Genomic DNA, 16,727 nt, shown 5'->3' on the forward strand with positions numbered 1-16,727 from the left:
CTCCCAGGTTTTTTTGTCCAAACTTCAGAAAACTTTGTGAACGTGACAGAAATGCAGCTTGGCGTCACTGCAGGGCGACAATGGCTGCTTGCAGCTTCCACCCCTCCAGCCAGAAGAGCCTGATGCAGCGAGTGGAGTCAATCTGCTTGGTTTCCTCGATCCCTGTGTCCTTCCTCTGAGGCGCGGCTTGTGGGAACTTTCTGCGATGCGATGCTGTGTGAAGCCGCCATTTCCAGGTCGAGGAGACAGAGAGAAGAGGAGCGACACCACACTACATTTCATGTACACGCCAGAATGCGTCGAGAATCAATGAGTATGTGGTCAGAATTCAGCGTTTTTCAGTCCTAGAAAACACAACGCTGCATTGGTCGCTGTCAAGCTCTTGTGTCTGAGACAGAGGGAGAGAGACGGGGCTTGGATCCAGGCTGAAGGGATCCAGGCTGAAGGCCTCCAGGCCGCCACAGAGAGGACCCCCCCCCCCCGGTCTGGTTTTCGCTCTCGACGCCCCTCAAGTGCACAAACAGCACCACAAGTCGTCGATCTCCAAATCCAAGCCAAAGTCCTGCACTAAGAGGATCAAGTCTTCTAAATATACCCTCGCCTCAGGTAGCTTCCCTAAACAGGCCGCTAAGCAGATTACCGATAAAAGATACGGCGAACACACAACTGCAAGGAACTCTGGGAGGCCACTGCGGGCCCGGGTAGATTTCCAAACGCACCTTCAGCAGTCACGTCACTGTGATGTAACAGCGACGTCACCCTACTCAGCTGCTGTCTTCTTCTCTCCCGGGTTTATAACGACTTGAAAGGCTAATTGGCTAATTTACCAAGTGAAGTTTTGACCAAACTTGGTGGGGAGTGGAGCAGAGCCACCAAAGACCAACACATGGAACACGGGTGGGAACACAAATTCTAGTCTGATCAGGAGGTAGAGATAGGCTGCGTGCGTGCGTGCGTGCGTGCGTGCGTGTGTGTGTGTGTGTGTGAGAGAGATAGGAAGCCTTTGAGGTACTGGATGAATAGCCTGTCTTCCTGGAGCCGGCGCTGCAGGATGGGAGGGGAACAGGAAGTGAGTCACTGAGGGATCACTGCTACCCAGGAAGCCGGCAGCGTGTCGCTGGAGTCCTGATCCAAAGCCGAGCCAAGAAGAGCAGCTTCACTCAGCGAGGGACTCAAATAACTCGTTCTCATGTTGTGACCCTCGTGAAGGGGCGTGGCTCCACGGGGACTTGGCGCTGGACGCCTGGCAATCACAAGCGTCACCAACCTGACCTGCAGCGACAGCAGCTCTGAAATGATCAGGGATGCTTTAAAAAAATCACTATTTTTTCCCTCTCTCTCAAAAAATAGGAAAAAAAACAGGAAAAAGACAAAATAAATTAACAGGAAATGTCACGTGTGCGTCGCTGCAGCGGCTGCAAGCTCTGCCGGGGTTTCAGCGTCACATCCGATCAATATTTTATGATCGTAATCAATAAGTTGCTCTGATCAGCCGCGTCAGCCCTGGACGTCACGGCACGCTGGCCTCATGGCCTCCACGGTTGTCGGTACTCAGCTTGTGTTTGCTGACGCTCCTCGGACGATGAGCCTCTTTAATTTCCCTTCCAGGAAAAGTAAAGTTGCTTTAATTTCAATGGAGGAAAAAACAAAACAAATGGATTACAACTTTTGTCGTGAATCTAAGTCGATCACATGCACCAACTGGGACGGCGCCAATGTTTGACTGATCAAACCATCAGAGCTGAGCGTGTGCAGAGCGTGGCGGGCCTCACTTACACAGGAAGTAGAAACAGGGCCCAAGAGTTCTCTCAGAGCCCCTGGACCTGCTCAGGAGGCGTACTGCTGCCCTCCACTGGTCACTCACAGCTCTGCACCTACTAACTCACTCCTGACACCAGGGTCAGGAGGCCAGGCTGCTAATTATGTGACTAAAAAAAATAAAAGTCCAAAATGAATTTAACAGAAGGATTCCATTATTTTGCGAACCCTAATCTAAATGTGAGCTACATTCTCATTCACGTTGCCTCGGACCCTTCTGAAGACACCCAGGGACGCCCGGGAGTCCTCGGACCCCAGCTTGAGAACCGCTGGGCACAGAGAACAATGCCGGAAGCACAGGTGAGAAGGCAGCAAAGTAAGACTCGGAGGCAAACTCACAGACGAGTCGCAATCTGGCTGGACGGCAAACATCAATGACCTCACTCCTCGCTGTCAGACGCACGTCGCCTAGGCAACAAGCCGGCAAATTTCGAGGACTTTTCCGGCGTTTTCTAGCACGATCACTCAAAAATATCTCCAGTTTGCTGTTTTCCAATTCCATGACGTTTGCAGGTTTGGTGACGTGATGTTGGCTGCAAGATGAACCAAACCAGGTGAGAAAAAACCAAAGCAGCACATGAAGTAGGTTTGAATTGGTTGATGATGTATCAACTTTATTTAAATACTTTGACAACCTCACCTACAGTGTACAGTTAGAAAACTCCAACCCTCCGAAGACAAGAAGCTGGTCAAATTTACAATGCAAAGGAAAAAAAAAAAAATCCCAAAGCAAATTTACAAATCTACAAAAAGGACAAAAGAAATAACCTCCACGCCCGCTGTGGCGGAGACTCCGCCTCCATGACCTTGCAGAAGCGAGCAGGTGTTGAACTTGTTATTCTGAGTTGTTAAACACAAAGACAAGAAGAAAAAAAAAAGGAAAGGAAAAGAAGACAAATAAAAAAATAAGTCTTTCTCCTCTCTTCACACTGTCACAGGCTGCCGGCATCCCACTGTGGCAATCACACAAAATGATCCAAAAGTATAAAGTAAGGAAGGGCGCTCACCCAAGTATAAAAAATAAATTAAAATGATCAACATTTTTCATCTTTTTTTTTCCTTTTTTTTAACAAAAGATGGTCACTGACAATCCTGTAGCACGCTCTGGTCCTTCCGCAGCTTCCACGGCAGCGCCGCCGCCGCCGCCGCCGCTTCTCCAACAAGCCGCGTTGGTAAAACCCCGCGCTTGTGAGACGAGCTCAACCTGACCACGATTCAGGTGCTGCGCTCAGGTCTGGCCTCTACTGGTTCCAGTGAAGTTAGAAACTGGGAGAGAAGCTTTCCAACTCTCATTCCAATGCATGATCTCTAACCGTAAAGGGCGAAACTGTTCAAGAGACAGAAAAAGACATCTAAAGAGACGACTGGGACAGCAGGAGCAGCACCTGGACCCGTTCTAGAACCACCTCTACTCTGATTGTCACACTAGCACAAGCCAAGAAACTGGAAACGGGGACTCCTCTCCTCCAACAGAAATCTAGAGCTGGAGAACACGATTCATAAAAGCAAAGTAACTAAAAGCAAGGTGTTCAGATTCTGAGTGGAACCGGCTCATTACAGGTCGAGCTTTCAAACGCTCGCCTCGGAGGGGGACACCAGATGGGTTCATCACGGGTCTCCTTCCGCCAAGCTGAGGAAGCTGAGGGAGGACACTCAGACTCAACAAAGTGCTCACACGCCAACAGGACCGCCACAGGGAGTAACTGAGAAAATGGAAACAAGGACAAGCAGTGGCAGTGGATAGAGAGGAAGTACTAGAGGTCACAGGTCGCTTCCTGTAACAGCACGTTTTAGGTACGAGCTAAACGCGTGAAACCAAACAGCATATAAACAAGCGGAGGAGTGACGGACGATAAAACACAGCCTCGGAGGATATAAAGGGACCGTGCAAAGAAATAGAAAAATAAATACTTAAAAAGAAAAAGAAGCAGGATTCAGATGTAAGTATTTGCAACATTTTCACAGGAGGACAATGAAGGCAGTGGTGTGGAGGGCAGCAGCCTCAGTGCTGATCATTCATGACAAAAATATTTCACTGGGGGAAGAAAGAAAAGATATAAATGTCTTTTTATCCGTCGCAGAGAGGATCGTAAACTTGAACCAGTCGGAAGATGGGAGATCTACCAAAACATGAGGAGGAGAATGGTAACGACATGATGCTAAAAGGCTCCTTCTATATATAAATGTGTATTTCTGCTGTCTGAATAACTGTTTTCATCAAGCATCGAGATGAAGAAGAATACATTTATTTATACATCAATAGGTGTGTTTAAAATAGAGATTTAACTTTGAATCTTCCCAAGAACCCACAAGTCTTTATAGAATCTACAACACTGAATCAACGTCAAGTTGGTTTCATCATAGAAGTTTCTCTTCCTAACCCGTCTAACAGGATCGTGTTAAAACAAGCCGATCACCGACCACAAGGGTGGTTGTCAGCGTTCGGGGTCACTGGCAGAAGGGCGAGGCTGTGGGGTCAAAGCCCTTGAAAACGTCCTTCAGTGAGGCGTTGTCCTGCTCTGTGGCGGTCTGCTCCGTCTGTGCCGGGCTGTTTCCTCCGAAGGGGCTACTCGTCCCGCCGGGCTTGGTCGCCTGCTTCACTACACCGAAGAGAGAGGACACTGGTAGGTTGTGGACACCTGCAGGCACCTGGTCTGCTGAGGCTCCGGCAGCCCCCTGAGTGCCGGCTGCTGCCGGGGCGGCGGCAGCCGGCCCCCCCTGAGCCGTCGAGTTAGGCGAGGGAGCAGACTTGGGTCGGGGCCTGTTGTAGCTGTTGTAGCGGTCGGTCCCTTGCTCTCCACTTTTCTCTGGTTCTGGTTGGTCCAGCGCAGATTTGCGTACAAACAGCGGCTCCTTGGACTTGGGTTTACTCGTCGTGGGGTCACTGGGTTTGGACTCTGTGCTGGCTGCGTTGGGGGAGTTGCTCGCACCGCTGCTGGTGCCGGGGCTGCCTGGTTTGTTAGTCCGAGGGTCATACAAACTGATGCTGCTGAGCACACTGGCTCCCCCTGATGCCCCAGTGGCCACACCCCGCCCAGCCCCCCCTGCAGAGAGCAGCCTCGGATCATAGGGTGCAATGGTGGGTGGTGGGGGGCTGGATGTTTGGGTCGGGGATGTAGAAGTGACAGGAGGAGCGGTGGGTTCAGGCGGCTGCTTCAGAGATGATTTCTGAGGCTGAAGACGGGGGTCTGTGGGGCCTTTACGTGCCACACGGGGGTCGATGGGCTTCTCTGCAGGTGGGGGCGGTACGGGGGGAGGTGGGCCTAGCAGGGACATAGGAGCAGCAGGAGCGGGTAAGAGAGGAGGGGAGGGGGTCTGGGATGGGCTGGAGTTGACTGTCTTCAGGATACGAGACAGCAGCTCAAAGTCTGGGAGGGAGGAGCCGGAGGAGGAGGGAGCAGGGGGCTCAGAGGCGGGCGCCGGCAGAGCAGGGGGGGGCTGAGAGGGGGGGAGGGCTGTATGGAGCTGCTGCTGGGCGCGGGACAGCCGGGGGTCTAAGGAGGAGACAGGGGGGATGCCTGGTGGGAGAGGGAGGAGGTCCTGCTTGGGGAGAGGGAGGGGCAGGAGGTCTTCAGGGGACCAGGTGATGGCTTTGGCAAAGGCCGGCATGTGGAGAACAATATCCTTCTTGATGTGGCTGAACTGCTGCAGCTGTGAGCGGGGGTCTCTCAGAGCCATACCCATGAGTGGGTCCAGAGGAATCGGCACCGGTTTGTCCCGGAGAACCCGCTCTGTCTCCTCCTCCTCTGCTGCCGGTGCTGTGAGCGGAGGAGGCTTGTAGATCAGAGGAGGTTCTGATTTGGGAGCAGCGGGCGCGTGGGCGGTGGATCCAGCTGAGGCAGCAGCAGCTAGCCGCGCTAACCTGGGGTCTGCAGGTGGCCCAGATGACGACGGAGCAGTCATGGAGTGGGTGGAGTCAGAGCTCTGGGCCAACTCAGCGGAACGGGCCAGGCGTGGGTCGCGGGCCAGCCGGGGGTCTGCAGGCCGCGCTGGAGGATTAGTGGCAGACGCCTTTTGGAGACGAGGGTCGCTAAGAGGACCGTCTGTTTTTTGAGGAACTTGGGTCTGCTGACGAAGAGTCTTCAAGATCGATGTCACACTACTGCCACCGTCCTCATCCTCACTGGAGTACCAGTTCCCTGAGTCACCTGAGAAAGACAGACGGACACGTTGGGTGTCAGCGCTCAAGTTCGTGTTTGGAGAAACAAACAAACTGGGATCGTTACAATTTGTGTCCCTTTTGGTTTCAACACAACGATCGGGCAAAAGTTAACATCCAGTTTGAAGCCGATGAGTTCAGCCTCACGCATTCATAACGAACCATCATTCAATAATGAAATTAACGACCTCTGTAACAAACGTGACAACGACCTCAGCACAGTCAAACCAGGTTGCCATGTGGAAGGGGAACGACAGAAAATGAGAAGGATGTGTCATTGCTGGGGGGCCCAGCAGAAACTCCACTACCTTCAGTGTCTCGACTCTTCTCTGCTCCTCCCTCGGCCATCCTGCGAGCGCGTTCCTCCTCCTCCTGCTGCTTCTGTTGGATCCTCATGAACAGGACGCGCTGTGCTGGAGGCAGGAAGTCGGGGACAGAAATCCCTCCCTGATTGGCTGATGTGCCATTAGCAGCATCTTCTTGGCCACCACTAAATTTGCCTGCACCTCCTCTCTCATCCACACCAGAGAAACCACCTGTGGGGGGACAGCAAGGCTTCTCATTCAGTCCTTTTCACTCAGGAAACTTTTTACTTGCTTTCAGGTTTTTGTCTTTAATGCAGACTCTCACCTTCTGGTGCCACTCCCTCCATCTCCATTCCCTCCTGCTGATTGAAGAAGTTGTTGAAGAAGTTCCCTCCACCCTGAGGAGGACCTGGAGGCATCGCACCACCAGACCCGTCCACAGAGGTGAATCCTGCCATCATGGCTGGCCCACCAGAACCCATGGGAGCTTGCCCAAGGTTGGAGCCCATGTCAGGAGGGGTAGGGAAACAAGTAGGGGCGGCACCAGGGGCCCCTGGGGGTCCTGCCACGGCAGCCTGGCCTGAGGTGCTACTGGGCGTTTGGCTCCTGCTGTGGGGTGGGGGTAGAAGTTGTGAGTGGATCTCTAAGGCAGAAATCATCTGAACTGACTACTGTCTTTGTATGGGGGGGGGGGGGGGGGGGCACGTCACACACTGAGAACAGAACTAAATCTACATTTCAAGAAACAAACACACTGCTTGCAATTCATTTCCTTTTGAAAATGTAATCTGTGGATAACAGCTTTAAATCCTGAATGAGAACATCAGCGTTGTACAGCTGGGAACTGCGTTTCTGAGCTCTCACCTGACGGCCAGTTTCTGAGCGAGCTGTCCTGTCGGCTGGACTTTAATTTCAAACAGGGAGGGGATCTTCTTCCCTGCACAAACTCCCCCTGCACCAGCAGGAGGTGGAGGGCCCATGTGAGGGGGAGGCACGCTGGGATTTGGGGGTCCTCCTTGGTAGGGACTTCCTTCGGGACCGAGGACAGGGGGACCCACGCAGGGATTAGGCACAGGAACAGGTCCTGCAGGTGGGGCTTTGTTAACAATGGGCACCTGGTTGGGTCCGGGTAGACTGCCAAAGTCTCCAGGCATAGGGCTTCCAAAATCCCCAGCCCCCATGTTGGCGTCTACAGGAACAGGGCGAGGAGGCGTGGGGAGGAGGCCGACTCCAGGTGGGGGTTTGGGCAGAGGGTTGATCCCCTGCTTCTTCAGCTCCTCCACCTCCTTCTCGTCCTCTGCTCCGGCCTCTGCATCCTCTGCCAGCATCTACAACGACGAGGTCACAGAAAATCTCCTGATATCCACAATACAATTCTTACATTATCAAGAAAACTGAAACACCACCTCTGTAAACGACCTTTGACTGAATTCTAAAAGCTGTTTCAGATGGACACGGCACTACCGTCTCCCTGTGAGACCAGGAGCATAAAGGCAGCAGAGGGATGAGGAGGGGGGCTGCAGGGCACTACCTTGTTGAGGAGCTCCTGAGTGTCGTCATTGAGGGTCTCATGGGAGAACATACACTCGTCGCCGTTGACACAGTTCCCGGTGGTGTGGAACAGCTTACACGGAAACTCACGTACCGTTGGAGTCAAGGTGAAACAGGACGGTCCAAATTTACATGCTGCCACTTCATTCTGTTACAAAACTCCGGCGGCTGCTTAAATATGACGTGATTTACCATTTCCTCCTCTCTACTACCAGACCAAGTATTTTCATTGACAGGATCAGCGTACTGCCACATTGTGACTCATTAGTGAAGGATATCATGCATGTAAGGACAGTGGTCGGCTCGAGCGCAGAATCCAGTGATGTAGAACTTGCAGAGCTCCTTCTTCTTGGGCAACTCAATGTCATGGCTGAAGTTGCAGTGGTCCCCCTGGTGGTGGAAGAAGGAATAATGAGTCGGTGTGTGAGGGTTCTGCCTGATGAAGGAAAGACTAACAATCTCGCTGCTCATTAAGTTCTCTCAGGGAGCTTCTGGGTTTTATCCATGCGTTCATCTTCAAAATGTTACAAACTCCCACCACATGTGGGCCTTCTGGGGTCACCGCTAAGACATAAATGTCACTGGAACAAAACAAGAACAGAGGAACTCTTCAGTCCCAAGCACCCCAGCGCTTATTCAGTCACCAGACATTTCAAAGACATGCAAAGTTTCCAATTTGTTATTCCGGTTGGAGTTTAGTTTTCATTGGTTAACTGTGGAAAAAGCACTAACGTCCAAGATATTTGTCACCGCGGAACCTTTTAGTGATTGACTTGATAAGAGCCCTCGTCTCTTTCTCGAGTCCAACGAGCAGCTTATTTTCTTTATTTTGGGTTGGGCTGGATTACTGCTCCTCTGGTTGTTCATCCTCTGCTTGTGTCCTGCACAAACAAACTTGGGTTTGCTGTTGGGCGGAACACGGGGAAGCTGTTTCTATGTTTTTGGTTTATAGCTTATGGCGCTCTGGTGTTACCCGTAAGCTGTACGAGGCTCACCGTGTAGCCGCGTGGTGAGCTGAGCAGTTCTGGGCCTGTATCACCAAGCAGGTTTGGTGGGTTAGCAAAGTAACTTTGGGTCCAGTGTCATAAAGCTTGTTCTCCTCGCTGTAGTCAACCATTCCTGTCGACTGAACCTGCTCTGGGGTCACAGGCTAAAAGATCACCTGCTGAGCCGTCGACTCACTTGGACGATTGTATCACCAAACTTGATGGGAATAAAGGATTCCAGAGCCAATCCCTTTATCAAGGTGTCTTTTCTTCAACTGTGACTGGTCATGTGGGGCCGCCTCTTCTACATGAACACGCTCACACCTGACCCTTTCTTATCAAACCTCCTCATTTTAAGAGATCCTGGTGCTGAACTTGCTGTGTGGTACAGGCCTCAGGGGTTTGGACTTTCCTAAGACTCCATAAAAATCCAGGCTGATTTCTCAGTGAAAGCAGCCACCTTTCTTCTTTTCTTACCCAGGTGCATCTCCCCTCGATGTAGTACTTGCAGATGGCTTTTCCTTTCTTGTCCTGGTGCTTCTCGTTCTGGTTCCGCCTCCCTAAACCTGGCCCAGTGTCCCCTCCGTCCTAAAACACACACCACCACACAGAAGGAGAACAAAGTATTGAGCTGTTAAGTAAAAGGCAATTTTAGAAATGTAGAGAAAATTGTGCTCAAAGAAGTCAATTACACAGCAGCCGTTGCTTTCTGTCGCGTTACTTTTGACCTTCTTTGGATTACGAGAACAAAATGAGACACAAAAGCCTGTACCCCATTGTCGATGTCTCCATTGTCATCATCATGCCCCATGTCACCGCGTCCTCTTCCTCGGTTCCGGAGCCTTCCTCCTCTGAGCATACCCCGCCCTCCTTTTCCTCTACCTCTCCCACGGCCACCTTTACCACCTCATGCAAACATTCAAGAGACATTCAGGGTTAGACCCAGAGACAACGATCACAGCTTGACTATGAAACAACAACAACAATAACAACAACAATAATAATAACAACAACACAAAGAGACCCAAAAAACAGCTTCAGTCCCAACTCACCTCTGCCTCTGTCTTTGGACTTCTTGTACTGGTTGAGCTCCTTTGAATAATCATCGTAGTCGTCATCCCCCATGTTGTCGTAGTCGTCGTCGCCATACTGAAATGGCAGGTTGATCACTGACAACTAACTTCAAGTCATCTTGGTCTGTCTAGTTGCATGATATTTGTAAAATAGTAAATCATGTCTCCACCCCCTATTAGTTTAACCCTGAACCCATGAAAGGCCTGACTCAGTAAATGGGAACATTCATCATCACTACTGGCTGGCTGTAGAACCCAGAAGGAGCTGCTCCCTCACGTCAGAGCCAACGGCTGCTCCAGGCGCTGTTTGTTGCTGGAAAGTTTCCATGTCAAATACATTCTCTGAACTGTGGAAATGTGTGAAGTTACAGCAACAAAAATAGGAATATGTGTTCCCTGGATGTTGACCAAAGCAAACTGTTGGTCTTGATGTTGAGCTCTGCAGCTCACCTCCATGTCTTCTCCGTAGCCATCTCCATCGTCATCTCCTCCCATCTTTCCTCCTCCACCTCGCCCTCCTCGTCCTCGGCTTCCTCCTCTTCCTCTCCTCCCTCCCCTCATTCCTCCTCGGCCTCTCTGGTTCTTCATACGACCTCTGCCCCCTGCACATACAGGGAGAGGAATCAAACGAGGAGAGAAACGCTGCAGTGTTCGAGCGGCACTGCTTGAACGCAGATGGGTTGGATTTGTGGCTCCGACGACAAAAGTTATGGCAGCAACGCGCGTTTCACTGCCATCGTGTGTGACAGTGGCGCTCCAAATGCTCATCGTGTGTGTGCTTGAGATAGGAAGTGCGTTCACTGCAGGGTCATTTGACCCGGGACCGAATGCTGATGAAGGGTGTTCCTACCGCAGAGAGAACTGGGGCTTATGACCAAGGACTTGCAAAAACTTCATTTTCCTCAACACGCAAGAAAAAAAGAGCTGGTGCTTTAATATTCACGCAGGCTGGAAAAACTCGGTTTTTGGATGAGGAGCTGAAGCGAGAGGAACTGTTGGTTTGGAACGTGCGCCGCACCGCGCGGATGCACTCTGTCAGCACGGTTATCTCGCTATTAATGACAGGGGGCGGGACACCGAGTCATCTGAGCTGAAAAGATTTGTTTTCACTGTTCTAAACTCCATGAATGCTTTTGGGGAAAACTTTTAAAGCTAAATTCAGATTTTTAGGAGTACATTTAGGAACGACAGCCTTTCCACGTCATCTTTTGCTCTGTCCTGGATTAGGAAACTGATTCTGACAGAGAACCGGACTGAATTTAACATTCTAATTCAATAACAAACAGAAGATGCTGCACAGGGAGGCCCCTCAAGCCAACCATCGCTGACCCACCTCGTCCACCGCGCCCGCCTCCTCCCTCCTTGGCCTTGCGGTACTGGTTGAGCTCCTTGGTGAAGTCATCGTAGTCCTCGTCGACCATGTCCTCCTCCTCCTCGCCTTCATAGTTCTCGTCGTCGTAGTCGTCATAGCCTCCATAGCTCTGCTTATCCATCTTCATGTAGCCTTTCTTTGAGCCGCTGTAGCCCCCATGAGACTAGAGACCGGGAATCATATCAGACTGTTTTACTCCTGAGAAGCATCGTCATCAGACATGTTCTCCCACCTCTGTCCCGTCAGGGACCACAACCACCGCCAGCCATTTGTGAACAAATGTTCTTCATGCAGGTTCAAGTGAAGAGTGAATAAAAGCACCAGCTCATCGCCTGCTGGTCAGACTTACAGTGGGGGGGTACTGAGGGCTGTACTCTCTGTACTTCCTCTTCTCGCTGGGCGAGTAGTCAGAGTCATCGCTGTAGTCTGAGTGGTCATCATCAGACGATGCGTGACGCTGGTAGAAAGAGAAAGATTATTTAGCTTAAACATGGACGAGTGCAGGGGGCTTCTTCAGTTTGTCAACATTCTTACTTTGTGTTTGGATTTGCGCTTCTTCTTGGACCTCCTCTTCTCTCTCTCTCGCTCCTTCTCTTTTTTCCGCTTCCTCTTGCGGCGATGGGATCTCTCATCGTCTGAATCGCTGCTACCGTGGCGCTCCTTGCTTCGCCGGGGCCTCTCCCCGGCCCCTTCCCCAGCAGGCTCACCTGCATCCTCACCCCCCTCTCCCCCTGCTGCCGACACACCTCCCCCCATCTCTGCATCTCCCCCGTCATCTTCCAGCTCGCCCTCCTCCAGCTCTTCATCCTCTGCCCTGTAGACACAAGCACACATGAAACTAAATCATGATGCAGTTTGACTTGTGCATATTTTTCACATACAAAAAATAAAAGAACAGATTAAAAAACAATCTCTAAAAGAGAATAATGACATCATTCTCAGGGGTCAAAGAGAAATCCCATGGAAAGTGTGTGCAGAGGTTGATCACCCAGAGCCAAGCCGATATTTCCAGGATTTGTGTGTAACAGGAGCTGTGAGGGGTGTCATTCAGACCAAAACACATCATTTGAACATCAAATGAATCCTTTTAACAGCTCCAGTCAGGAAAGACAGGTGAGGTACAGGCAACGGAGTTTCATCCTGGTGGCATTTATGGTCGTTCTGTCGTGAATATTTCTTCTCCCGAGGCTTTTACTCTGAAATGTTTGTTGTAAGAGTAACCTGACACGCTGTTGGATGGACAACAGTTTGTTTCGTTTCAAAACTTTGTTCAAATGCAAGCTCGTGTCCTTGCGCGGCCGGGGCTCTGCCAGCTGGGCCGAGCAGTGCCTCCCTCTCTCCCTGCCTGCTCAGATGAAGCGACTGCTTATCAAAATGTACACGGGTGCCTCTACTTTACTCGCCCATCCCTTCAAAAAGTGTCATGAAAACAGCTCACGTCCTCATCGGTCACAGTGCATTAAACACATAGAATTAAACTGCAAGCTGCTGAGTCAACACATTGTTAAACGACGGAGGAAGAAGCCACACCTGGCACAAGCCAGCTCCAGAGTTCAGCCACGTGAGGTTCAGATCCAGAGAGGAACAGGCACCAGACTAGACCCAGCTGAGTATTGATCTGAGCGAGCAGGTCCTGGCTCAGAGGCCCACAACTCCAGCAGGCTGACAGGACTGAGGCCAGGGTGCTGCGAGCAGGCTTCCACGACTACAGTCCAATATTTGACGACTCACACAATGTTTATCTTTTGCGTTCTAGCAGAGTAAACAGATGGACGGGGGAGCGGGTGGTGCAGGGGCACAGTCACCCTGCTCTGAGCTGCACCGCCCTTGGCCCCCTGAGGGAGAACGCCGCTGTCCTCACACATAAAAATCCACCTGGAGGGAGATGTGGACAGAGCTAACCTTTTCCCAACTAGCGAAGCTGCCGGCAATTAGCTCACTGTCGGCTTCCTTCCTGTACGGAACTGAACTAAACCAAGTTCTGAGAACCAAACTTATCAGGAGGTGTTAACCCTTTAGAGTGGGGCCTTGATAGCCTTGGTTGTGCTTCTTCAGCATCTGGATGCTCCTGCATCAGGAGATCTGAGGGACGGCTGAGTTGGAGGTCATCCAGATAACTTGGTGAGCCTCTCAGGAGCAGCCTCTGCTGTCAATACCCTGCTGTACGTTGCTTATTTAAAGCAAAATGTAATACAAACAACAAATTACATCCTAAAATGGCAATGATCTAATTTAGTTCAAACCAAAAAGAGAAGATTAAATCTGTTCTTCTTACCACGGATCTGTAGCTCCAGTAGCGAGGAAACGTTCAGACTATGCGGTGTTTTTGGGTCACACCAAAATAACCACAGTACAAATTCAAATCCATCCGGAGCACTGAGTGCTGTTCTGGCTTCACCTTCCAAACAACAGCGACCTCTCCACAGCAGAGTCCTTCCTCTACCCCACTGCTGGCACAACCATGGAAATTTGCCCGTGAGTCAACATGTCGGGTTTGGGGCAGACAGACACACAGCCGTGTCAGCAGGGAAACCCTCCTGGCTATCCTAGCGCTGGAATTTGGCTGCATCATGGAGGCAGACAGTGGTGAATAGGGAGTGGCGTGGATTCACTATGGGCACAAACTGATGGCCTCTCTAGCCCGGCAACACACACACACACACACACACACACACACACACACACACACAGAGCACCTGCTCCTAAAAATGATTATGCAAACGCAATTCAAGAGGCCTCTCAAAGCTCTGAAGACAATCATTCAAACATCACTTTGCTAAAACACACGGGGGCTTGGCAGCTCCGAGAGGAGGAAACCTGCTTTTTTACTTCATGAGGTATCAATCGAAGCGGCGCAAGTCTCAGCCTGATGTCGACAGCTTGAACGTTGTAAAAGCCAGTCAATGACATCTCAGCCACGCCGAGGCTGGCTGTTGGGACAACCAAGTTTCCATTCCAGTAACATTACGCCAACACCCAACCAGCAAACAACGCCGAGAAGTTGGGGAAAGATCAACAACCCTCGTCGCCTGCGGAGGATGAGGAGGTGGCAGGCTTCACCGTGCAGGGTCAGCTCTGAGAACGCGTCCTCAACTCAGCTCCTGCTGCTACTTCAGGGCCATGATGATTAAAATACTTACTGTGACAGGTTTTCTTCATATTTTGCATTAAAAAAAAACACCCCCCTAACATTTTAGGACCATACTGGGATTTGTGGGACTTGTTAGTGGGGATAACAAAATCAACGAGTTTGCCAACTGGGGACTGGGGAAAAAGGGATTTTTTTTTGTGTTATACTTAAACTTCTGGAATGCTTTGCAGACGTGTTACACATTTTGGGGGCTTTTTGTGGATGTTTGGGACGAGTCAGTGTGGGCACTACTGTGAACAAACATGATGTTAGACAAATAGCCATGACTTACAAGCAACAACACAGTCTGATTCAATAACTCGTTACTGGACAGGCCCAAGACACCTTGTTATGTTATTTTAAAGCAAGCGAACGAGGAGGAGGAATTTTAGGACTGCATTCCGAATCTTACAAGCCTAACCGGGGTCTCGAGCTGCTTTCAACCAGCAACAATTTCAAATCAGTCGCACCGTTTAATGAGTTACGCTGATCAGACAAGTGGTTTCGTTGGTTGACGACGCCAAACAGTCTGAGGTGTCGAATACTCACTACGCGTAAAGCACAAACTACTACCATACACAACCCATTCGGCTCTTCAAGCAGCGAGTAACGGACGGTGTTTTCACACGTTAACATTAGCCGTTAGCTTACCCGCTCTCTCGCCAACGTTAGCTAGCTAGGAAGCTAATGTTGCTAGGTTAGCCACACACTGCTAGCAAAAAACAATCGCTCTGATTTCCACCTGTGTTACAGCAGTTGTGCTGGTTCGGATTCGACATTGTTTGAGCTACAAGCAGGTTGCTTAGTTAGCGCACTGGTCACAACAATGGGCAAGAACTTAACCGATGAAGAAGTGGCTAACGTTAACTTAGTAATGGCGGTGAGGTGTGTTTAATCAGCTGATTCGACCTCGTCTCTTTTCTCTCCTTCAGACAAGTTCGTTAAAAGTCGATTGATCGTTGAATGAAATAAAAGAAATAAAATTCAGGGACAAAAATGTTATCCCAGTTCTATTTGGCCTCCCAGTTGGCGTTGTCGTGTCAACATGGCGTTCGTTACCTCTGCACTCGTTTTCCAGAAAAGGCAGGTTTAATCCCTCTGACAGAAAAAAAAGAAAAATATCCCGGGCTTTTGTGTAAAAGCACAGGACAAATAAATAATTTCATTTAAATATGATTGTAGAATTACTCGACCTTTCGTCAGTCAGGAGACTGTTGTGTTCGTGGTTGGTAGTTGGGGAGTTTGGATGGACAGTCATGCTTTCCACAGCCATTTCCTCTACCCGTTAGCTACATGAGGTGCAAAAAATTACAACTCGACACTGGAAACTACTGGCTTATGCGTCACTTCACTAGTATCTACTGGTTTTTGGTTTGAGGAAGAGTTTCAGTTCATAGTAGGCAATTCTCCACCACAGTTGTAAGATAAATTTGATGAAAGTGAGTCCTGACGTTCTCCGTCCTACTGAAGCGGTGTGAAATGACGACTGATAGACTTAAAATGGCCGACTGTCTTCTCTATAGAGAATTGGGGCGGGACCTCCGATGGTGACGTCAGGGTAAGGACGTTCCTGTACGTGTTCCACGGAAAATGCCGAAGATACACAAGCTAAGATAGGCCCTCGATTTTGACTTCCAGAAACATAAAACGAGGAATGCCCGCCTCAAACGTGGTAATTATCTTTATTAACTGCACCATGTACGTCACACCGCAGCCGAGAGCGTCCGCTTACAGCTGAACCAACCCAGTGAATTCAAAATTAGATTTAATTGTCGGTTTCGATTTACTTGAAGGTGAGAGGTAAACTGAAGAAATTCATAGACTGTTCTCTTTTCGCATACATTTCAAATATTTAAAAAATTTCTTTTGGTGTACAAACATCATGTCAACAGAAACCCCAAATAAAACCAATACTCGTAATACTTTGTGTCGATAGCCTCCACATATCGTGACCCCCAAGACTTAATGATAATAATGAATAAAATTGTACATTAATGTACAATTATTTCGATCTGTGGTACTAATTAGTGCCACAAATCTACATGCAAATGTAAAGTTTCTTACATGCTTAACACAGTGACTTCTGGATCCTTGAGGGCCTGACTTTTGATTCAAATCAGTCTTAAGCACTCCCACAAAACATTGCTAACATTTCTTTAACTTGATTTCATTCGATTTAATTAATATTTCACCTTTTTGACGTACTCCAGATTCCCTTGAATCACGACAGCAAAACATCCACGAAAGCCTGCGTTCAGGGAAAATTTTACCCATAGTTATCGAAGCAGGCGCCCCGAGCCTGTTAAAGTAAAATAGTAAAGTCCCAACGGGAG

At 49.8% G+C, this 16,727-nt stretch overlaps 1 protein-coding gene across 4 annotated transcripts; it reads right to left on the reverse strand.

The window, feature by feature from the left end:
• Positions 1 to 4,042: 4,042 nt before the first annotated feature.
• zc3h4 (zinc finger CCCH-type containing 4) lies at positions 4,043 to 15,911 on the reverse strand. 4 transcript variants are annotated; one of them, XM_086216845.1, is made up of 14 exons: positions 15,588 to 15,911; positions 11,799 to 12,078; positions 11,614 to 11,721; positions 11,226 to 11,427; positions 10,343 to 10,494; positions 9,872 to 9,968; positions 9,592 to 9,716; positions 9,297 to 9,407; positions 8,112 to 8,223; positions 7,814 to 7,923; positions 7,147 to 7,610; positions 6,608 to 6,891; positions 6,286 to 6,513; positions 4,043 to 5,966 (listed from the first exon to the last, which is right to left on the reverse strand). In XM_086216845.1, exons 1-14 carry the CDS (start codon positions 15,665 to 15,667, stop codon positions 4,267 to 4,269), a joined length of 4,053 nt encoding a protein of 1,350 aa, XP_086072971.1. In that variant the 5' UTR covers positions 15,668 to 15,911; the 3' UTR covers positions 4,043 to 4,266. The 4 variants fall into 4 exon arrangements, with proteins under 4 accessions (XP_086072971.1, XP_086072970.1, XP_086072969.1 ...); XM_086216844.1 differs by having other exon boundaries at positions 6,608 to 6,888; positions 9,592 to 9,725; XM_086216843.1 differs by having other exon boundaries at positions 9,592 to 9,725; positions 15,588 to 15,910.
• Positions 15,912 to 16,727: the final 816 nt, after the last annotated feature.

This window comes from Aulostomus chinensis, chromosome 10 (assembly GCF_037954235.1).
Source record: "Aulostomus chinensis isolate RoL2024-O1b breed Wild chromosome 10, RoL_Achi_v1.0, whole genome shotgun sequence".
Lineage (NCBI taxonomy): Eukaryota > Metazoa > Chordata > Actinopteri > Syngnathiformes > Aulostomidae > Aulostomus > Aulostomus chinensis.